General features: G+C 51.0%; 1 protein-coding gene across 1 annotated transcript; it reads left to right on the forward strand.

Annotated features, from left to right (window-relative positions):
• Positions 1–341: 341 nt before the first annotated feature.
• Positions 342–7,900, forward strand: LOC114203236 (rho-related GTP-binding protein RhoU). The gene is made up of 3 exons (XM_028096622.2): positions 342–603; positions 2,319–2,377; positions 7,445–7,900. Exons 1-3 carry the CDS (start codon positions 342–344, stop codon positions 7,898–7,900), a joined length of 777 nt encoding a protein of 258 aa, XP_027952423.2.
• Positions 7,901–8,335: the final 435 nt, after the last annotated feature.

An 8,335-nucleotide genomic window follows, 5' to 3' on the forward strand; every position in this document is an offset into this window, starting at 1 on the left:
CCGGACCCGCCTCTTTCCCCTCCCCGCCCACCCCCCCCCCCCCCACGCGTCGTGTCGCCGGGAAGCCGGGAGGAGACAGAGCGCTCGGGCTCCACGGCGCTCGGCCCGCAGTCCCCTGACCGCGCGGAGCAGAGCCAGGTGGCGCCGCCGGAGCCCAGAGCCGCGACCCTCCCCGGCCGCCTTTGTCTGGGAGCGTGCGGCCTGGAAGCGCTGCTCTCGGGGGCCGGGCACGCGCACACAGCGGTCGCTGACAGCTCTTCCCTCCCGGAGGGCTCCGGGACTGAGGGGCGGTCGGGCCGGGCCCTGCTCGCCCGCGCCTGCACGCCCGAGGGCGCGCACCGATGCCCCCGCAGCAGGGGGACCCCGCATTTCCCGGCCGCTGCGAGGCGCCGCCCGTTCCACCGCGCCGGGAGCGCGGGGCGCGCGGGGGGCGCGGGCCCGGGGCGCCGGGGGGCCGGGGCCGCGCGGGCGGTGCCGAGGGGCGCGGCGTCAAGTGCGTGCTTGTGGGCGACGGCGCCGTGGGCAAGACCAGCCTGGTGGTGAGCTACACCACCAACGGCTACCCCACCGAGTACATCCCCACCGCCTTCGACAACTTCTCGGGTGAGCCGGGCGGGGTGGCGCTTCTCGGGCCGGGGCGCGTGGCCGCAGTCCGCGGGCGCGGTGCTGACGGCCCGGGTGCGGGGCGTGGGGGAGGGAGCGCGGCGCGAGGGTCGCGGGCCCCCGAGGAGGCTGCGGGGCCGGCCGGGCTCCAGCTGGGAAGCGGACCCGGCGCGGAGCGCAGCACCTTTCCCGAGCCTCGGGGACGGGGCAGGCGCGGAGCCACCTGAGGGACCGCGGGGCGACGGGGAGCCCCCAAGAGGGGAGCCCGGCGGAGGGGGCGGGGTACGGGAGACGGAGCCTGTGCAGAAAGAAATGATACGGCAATTTAGTAACGAACAGGTCGAGTTCAGGTTGCCTGGTCAGTTTGCTGCGTAGAAAAGTTGCGTCAGGTCGACGTTGCTGGCGCTGCTGACGAGTTTCCCTGGGAAGGTGACGCGCAGGTGCCATTACCTGTGGCCCTGAGAGTCAGTCCCTTCCTTTTGGTGGCTTCCCTCACAGGGAAGGGGCGTCTCCACTTTGAAGAGCCACAGAGACGGCAGAACATAGTTGAGTTAGTGAAAAGAGCACTAAGGGCTTAGGTCTGGATTAAACCTGGAGAGTAAACGCGGTTTCTTCTGCGTCCCTCTTCCCTGCTCCCACTGCTCCCTCTTCCATCTCCCCCGTTGGCTCTGTTTCTGTTTCTTAGTATCTCTTCAGTGTCTCTTTAAGCTATTTACAGCCCTTATGTATGGTGTGCTATGTTTTTTGGTTTGGTGGAAACAAAGATAAAGGATTTTTCAAGTGGTTTTGAAATTTACTAAAAAGTTAAAATCCACAGTGAAGCACTCTCTCTGCTCTTTAAAGGACAACAATAACAATAACAATGCTTCTTGACCTCTTAGAAGGGCCTGATGGCAAGGGCTTGCTCTCTTCCACCTCAAAGGTACCCTTGATAAAACTGCTACACTAATGGGTTTACACCCAAACGGTTTTGTTTTTTCCTCCTTTTCCCTCCCAGCTGACTCGTGTAAACATTAAAAGCAACTTAGAAAGTTGCACTTAGAGGGACCTGAGTGCTTAATTCAGATAGAACCCGGCTGTGCTCCCATGCAGGCCCCTGCCCAGTACCCGATCCCAGTGGAAAGGTGGGCAGGCCTTCTTTTCTGTGTTAACCCTCCCTTTGAGCTGACGCGGTGAGATAAGCAGTGCCCTCTTCTATAAACAGGACAATGCAGGCTGTCTGTGTTTGCTCATGTTCTCAAAACAAGCTACAATTTTATGATAAACCATGAAGCCTTGGAACGTTTCCCAAGGGAAAACAGAATTATTTGTGAGGTTTTCCACTGAGTTAAAACGGCAAGGTTGGTTCCCATCCCCCCCCCCCCCCCCCCCCGGCCCTCCAGTGTTGTTTTGGGTTTTTTGAAACGAGTGTGACAGGAAAATAAATTTTCCGGGGCTGAGCGAAAAGCGCAGGCCCTTCTCGGGTGCCCTCAAACGGCTCAGGGATTTGCAGCTTCAGCCCCGGCCATACAGTGAATTGCCAGCCCTGGACGTTTGGAAGACGAAAATGCCTCGGTGGGGCCTCCTTGTTTTAGGCAAGTCTTTAATTCATTAGGGGACCCAGAATAGCTGAAGGGTTTGGAGGGAGAAGGGGAGTTGCAGCTGAAAGCATTATTTTCCTGAAAGGGGTTAAAGGACACCCACCCCCTGATCATTGCTTTCGTCTTGTTTTTCAGCTGTGGTGTCTGTGGACGGGCGGCCTGTGAGACTCCAGCTCTGCGACACTGCTGGGCAGGTTAGTGGGTCATCGCGGCTCAGGGCTGGGAAGGGAACCGGCCTTGGGCCTCAGAATAACCTCCCTCCCTAACTGGGTCATTCTAAAGGCTCGTGAAGTGGCCCCAGCCCTGCTCCTTTTAGAGGGTGGCAGGGAAGGGAGATAGCTCTGCACCCCTAAAACAGGGTTTGGCCCAGCTTTGCATGGTCAGGGCAAGGGGACAATAGGGTCAAGAACGGGAGTTCTTACAGGAGTTTCTGATCTTATTTACTGTCTCGTTTATATTAAAAATTATCAATGATGCTTTGTGATCATTTCTCAGAGAAAGATGGTGATAGAATCATTATCTTAGAGGTCAACACGCCAAATACTAAATGTGCTCAAGAAAAAGATGGAGATTTTTGAAAAAGATTTTATTTATTTATTTTAGAGGGAGAGAAAAAGAGCACAGTAGGGAGGGGGGAGAGGGAGAGGGAGAGAGACTCTTAAGTAGACTCCACGCTCAGTGTGGAGCTGGACACGGGGCTCGATCCCACAACCCTGATACCATGACCCAAGCCGAAACCAAGAGCCAGACACTCTGCCAACTGCACCACCCAGGCACCCCCCCCAAAAAAGATGGAGTTTGTCAGTGGGTGTATTTCCCTCCCTGAGCTGTGGTTTGACTCTCTAGGGCCACCCCCATCCTTTGAAGCAGAGATACAGTGTCGAAGGTTTCCTGAGCTGGGGGAATGAATGAATCTGAACTTAGTCTTTCCAAATTGTGAACATTTATTCTTGTCTTGAGGGTCAAGCACTTGGATGACCCAGAGGGACAGGGATTGGGATGTTCCCCGACAAGCTCCAGGGACCCATCATCAGCCAGTCGTCCCTTGGTACGGTGCTCGTCACTGAGGTCTCCTTGTTCTCTGTGTGAACCCAGGGTGCCACCTCCTGAGTCTGTCAGAGTGACAGTTCATCAACATGCAGTCTTTCCTGTCCTTGTTAGAGTTAGAGCAAATGCTGAGGGGCCCTTTGTAGGCACATAAAAGTGCCCACCTCACTTTCTGAGGTGTTGTCACATGACCATCTGTGTTTAAGAAGCTCGCTTTCCAGCATTCCCAAGTGCCTCATGCAAACTGCTTGCCTACCCTGGGACAGCAAATTCACAGGTTTATTTTTCAAAACTCAGGGTGACACAAGACTGGGCAGCTTTGGTCCCCAGCTCAGCACGGGTTTGGCGGTGGCCAGAGTGGCCTTAGTGGTGGCCCTGTCCCTTCTGCACTGGAGCATCTCCGTTTCCCCTTCAGTGGCAGCAGAAAAAAGCAAACGCACTGGGTATCTTCCTGCCTGTGGAAAGAGAACTCAAAAGAACACTGCTCTTCTAATACTGAATCTTTCTGAATGCCCTCATGGTATTTGTCATGAAAGCTTAATTGCTTTTTATAAAGTAAGAACCTTTGTCCTACTACATGTCTGATTTTCTTATCTTTAAAATGGGGTCAGAGTTGCACGTGGATAAATATAGACGTTCCTGCTAACGCCAGAAGGGGCAGCTGGATAGCCCAAGAGTAAGACCGTAGACAGGAAGCCCAGAAGGCACAATTCCTGGGGACCCTCGAGGGGAGGAGCAAGCAGTTCAGAGCACATCCCTGCCCACTGATGGGGCTCTCCTGTTAGCTGTTGACTCTTGTCACAGACCCGGCTTCCTGAGTTGGGGTTCTAGGCCTAGGGGCCCACATGGTGCCTGGTGCAGAATAGGGCTTAATCACGGTTTATAATGGATACATAAAACGAAGTGCTGGGTCCTGGGGAATGCAACCTTAAGTCCTGGCCTGCCCCTCAGAAGACTTATAGTCTGTAGGGAAGATAAACCAGTTAGTAGAACTTGTGAAAGAAACCAGGGAAGTGCCATAAGGAGGAAGGCAGTGTTGGCTTGGGGGGCGGGACAGGTGGGTGTGGGGAGAAAACCACTGGGCAGTTTTGAAAGAGGCATAGGACCATCATCAGAAAAACTTTGTAGAAATGATCCTGAATTACTGAGGCAGAGGTCGATTTTTCCTTAGTATGGTCTGTTTTAAAAGCTGGGGAAGCGCAAGAATAATTTTGGAGATATTTTCATGAAAAAAGTTTATAATTATGGAAATAAAAGGATTTTGGTGCAAATTGGTAAGCTTTAGTTTATTTGGAAATTATTCTTCTGGTCTCCCGGTGATGTTTTCATTGAGTTTGACTGTATTTTTTAACTGATGTATTAGTTAGTAAAGTATACCTTATTATGTAATGAATGCATAAACCAACCTCAAAAATTATGAAAAGTACACAGCTGGTAAGATAAGATTATTTTTTTCCCCTATTCTCCAAGTATCCATTAGGACTTATTTTGACTAATAGCAAAGCTGGTCAGAGTGGTAGTTCTTTCCCACCTTCCTTATTCCTTAGTCCAGATCTGATAAACAACCTTTTAAGGGACTTGATTTGACACCTGCTGTATTTCCCTAATGATGACTCAGCCAGTGAAACACCCGCCCCCCTGGCCCTGCAGGCAGTCCTCAGGATAGGCTTAAAGTGACTTGTGCGACCTTGTTTCCAGCTCCAGGGGAGCGTGAGCACAGGTAGCCCTAACTCAGGGCCCAAATGCGGGTTTTTCATCTGGAAGCTCAGAGCAAGAATATGGCTCTACTGGCTGAATAAGTAACTAGAAATTGCTTTTTGTGTCTTTGGGTTTTCTTGTTAGGGAGGTAGGTGAGCATAGAAGATGTTAAAGGGAGTTTTTAACACTGGACTCACAGTCTTACTCAAGTGAAAGTAGATCAGAGGCGGACTGTGTTGAGAACATACCTTTGGCATAAGAGAAGGGACCGTCACTGAAATGGGAGGAGGTCACAGTGGCATTGCCAGGAGAAGCTGAAAATTCCTCAGCCTTTTGACCCATGAGGCACTTGGAAAAATCTCTGTGCTAAAAAAAACAAAAACTCAGGTTGCAGCTTGACCAGCACTACTATTCAGTGGCCTGTCCACCACGCCCTGTCCCTGACCGAATTCTGTATGTCTTCCCTGCAGACCTGGCAGGTGCATGTAAATCACTGGGCCTCAGAACACCTCTCCTGGAGGGTACATTCCAATTGGCCTCGTCATGCAGATGTATGTTGTGTTGATCTCAGCAAATATCTAGGGTTTCTGGTCAGACAGTGAGGAGGAGGGTTTGATTTCTGCTTGGCTCCCTGAACCCTTTAGCCAGAATCTCAAGAGGTCTGGGGAGCTGGATTTCCAAAGGCCTGTCACAAGGCCCAGCCCCTGCGCTTGCCTTTCTTTTTATTGGTAATTCAACCCCAGCTCGCAGGGCACCGCCAAGGGTGACTGACTTCTAACAGTGAGCTGCAGCTGCCTGAGGGAGCTGACCTTAGGCGGGGCTCGTTTTGTGCTACTCTGGGGCCTCTGAGAACAGAGGGAATGTTTTATTACAAGATCTTTGCTGGGCCATCGTTGACCTGGTGGAGTTTCTATGTCGATTCTTTCAGCACAAAGTTGGCACTAAGAAAGCCAGGTTGTTCTTTTTTAACCACTGTGTATAGAAGTCTGACAGGCGGCAGTGACGAAACGCCAGATTCGTTCCTGAGCATTTGAGCTGGTTGACTTCTGTACTGTTAGCTGGTTGTTGCCCTACAACTGAACTGTGGAGCCTGAAATGATGAAAGTGCCTTCAAGTAAAACAGATCCAGGTTTCCTTTACACCTCCAGAACGGCTGGCCACAGATGCAGGATACTGTGCATGTAAATAGGAGTTTGCAAATAATCAGAGTATGCCAACGGCATACTGAAAACCTGGATGGCGTTTCACTTTTTCATGCCACTGGGAAGTTATCTATCACAGGACACGTGTGTGAGGCTGGCACCCACAGATAGAAATGTTATTTCACTCTATTTTTTTATTTTTTAAAAGTTTAATTAATTAACTTATTTACTTTTTAGTAATCTCTACACCCCATGTGGGGCTTGAACTCACAGGCCTCAAGATCAAGAGTAGTATGTCTTCTGACTGAGCCAGCCAGATGCCCCTACAGATAGAAATTTTAAATAGGAATGAGATGTTGTAAATATTTTCCTATGAGAGAGTTGAGTGAAAGCTTTCAGTTCATTGAATAGGGCACTGCAGGGGACTATGAAGAAATGCTGGTTTGGAGGCCGACATCTCTACAAGGGCTGAGGCCAAGTCTGTCTGTTCCCAGCTGACTCCCCTGGCCCTGCACAGTGCCCGGTGGCCAACACGCATCTCTGCCAAGTGGATGACTCTGGCAGGTATTTAGCAGCATGATGCTTGGTTATCTTCTCAAAGCTGCATGGAGGTCCCTGCTGTTTGCAGGGAAAAGGGAAGGGGAAAGGAAGTTTGAAAAGGAAGAAAGGAGGGAGAAAAAGAGATCAAGCAAGAAGAAAGAGGTATATCAAGCAAGAATGAGAATGTATTAACCAATGTGACATTGTAAGTCACATTGTTGTAAGTGACTTTGAGAGGCATAGGCTCTCTGAATTGCTAAGGAGAGTGGCCTCTCAGAGGTCCTCAGCTCCAGTTCTGGGTCTGTCCTTGTGTCTGATTGACATTACTCTGTGCTCTGTGCGTGCCCTGAGTGTGTGCAGCACAGATGGGACCAGGTGGGCATCACTCACAGCTGTCGAGAATGGGCAGGGCTGGATTCTTCAAGAGAGGAGCTGGGTTAGACTGGGATTCCCTGGGGTCAGATCGGAGACTTGGAGATCCATGGGCTGCTAACCCTGATTCTAGAAGTGTAGCTAAGTACCAGAGTTGAAAGAGTAAATCTGGGGTACTCTAGGCTGAAGGCTGGAGAAAGTAAATTTGCTTCCTGCCATTCACCCACTGTAAGTACTTTTCCTGTGGTGAGTTGCCAGAGGGCCGTGAGCACTGATGAACATCGAATGCACTGGGCAGGTTTCGTGGGGCTGGCAAGCGGCAGGATCGCTTTCCGAGGCACTGGCCCTTCCTTCCATAACCGGACCTGCCAGACCCTTTCAAGGAAAAAAATGGTAAAATGGTCTTTTTGCTGATGAGAATCGATTGAGAGGCTAACTTTCGGGTGCTTTAATTGGTTGCAGGATGAGTTTGACAAACTCAGGCCTCTCTGCTACACCAACACGGACATCTTCCTTCTGTGCTTCAGCGTGGTGAGCCCCTCCTCTTTCCAGAACGTCAGCGAGAAGTGGGTGCCAGAGATTCGCTGCCACTGTCCCAAAGCCCCCATCATCCTTGTTGGAACTCAGTCGGATCTCAGAGAAGACGTCAAGGTCCTTATCGAGCTGGACAAATGCAAAGAGAAGCCCGTGCCCGAAGAGGCGGCCAAGCTGTGTGCCGAGGAAATCAAAGCCGCCTCCTACATTGAGTGTTCAGCCTTGACTCAGAAAAACCTCAAAGAGGTCTTTGATGCGGCCATCGTTGCGGGCATTCAGTACTCGGACACTCAGCAACAGCCAAAGAAGTCCAAAAGCAGGACTCCAGACAAAATGAAAAACCTCTCCAAGTCCTGGTGGAAGAAGTATTGCTGTTTCGTATGACGCCGGCCGGGAACCCGCAGTAGAAGCTATATTAGCTGAATGAGTCCTCTCATTTGCCGAACCTGTGTAGAGAGCGTGCGTGTGTGTGTCATAGGTCCAGCTCTCAGTTTACGTCTTCTTTCTTGCCTTGGATATTCTTGTTTGTTTGAACTTAGGGGCGAGCTGATTATTAATTATGCAAGATATTTTTGAAGTCAGTGGAGCATTTTTCATAACTCTGGAAATGTAGAGCTCTGGACCTCTGGATTAATTTATATCTAATATGAAAAAGACACCTCGGATCTGGGTGTCAAGAATGAAATTTTTTTTTGCTACATTACAATGTACAGAAGAACAAAAGAAGAAATGGTGTGGTTAACCCTGCCTTGATTAAGGGCTCCTTCCTGCAAGTGCGTTATGTCGCCTGGGCAGCTATGGTGAGAATCACTCTTAGCC

The sequence above is a fragment of the Eumetopias jubatus genome, unplaced genomic scaffold (assembly GCF_037043125.1).
Source record: "Eumetopias jubatus isolate StellerSeaLion01/CBP00866 unplaced genomic scaffold, mEumJub1_p1.0 scaffold_17, whole genome shotgun sequence".
NCBI classification, from domain to species: domain Eukaryota; kingdom Metazoa; phylum Chordata; class Mammalia; order Carnivora; family Otariidae; genus Eumetopias; species Eumetopias jubatus.

Coding starts and splice junctions, on each gene's coding strand:
- LOC114203236 (XM_028096622.2), top strand. CDS start 342: ATGCCCCCGCAGCAGGGGGACCCCGCATTTCCCGGCCGCTGCGAGGCG. Junction 604..2,318: donor CGCCTTCGACAACTTCTCGG/GTGAGCCGGGCG, acceptor CTTGTTTTTCAG/CTGTGGTGTCTGTGGACGGG. Junction 2,378..7,444: donor TCTGCGACACTGCTGGGCAG/GTTAGTGGGTCA, acceptor AATTGGTTGCAG/GATGAGTTTGACAAACTCAG.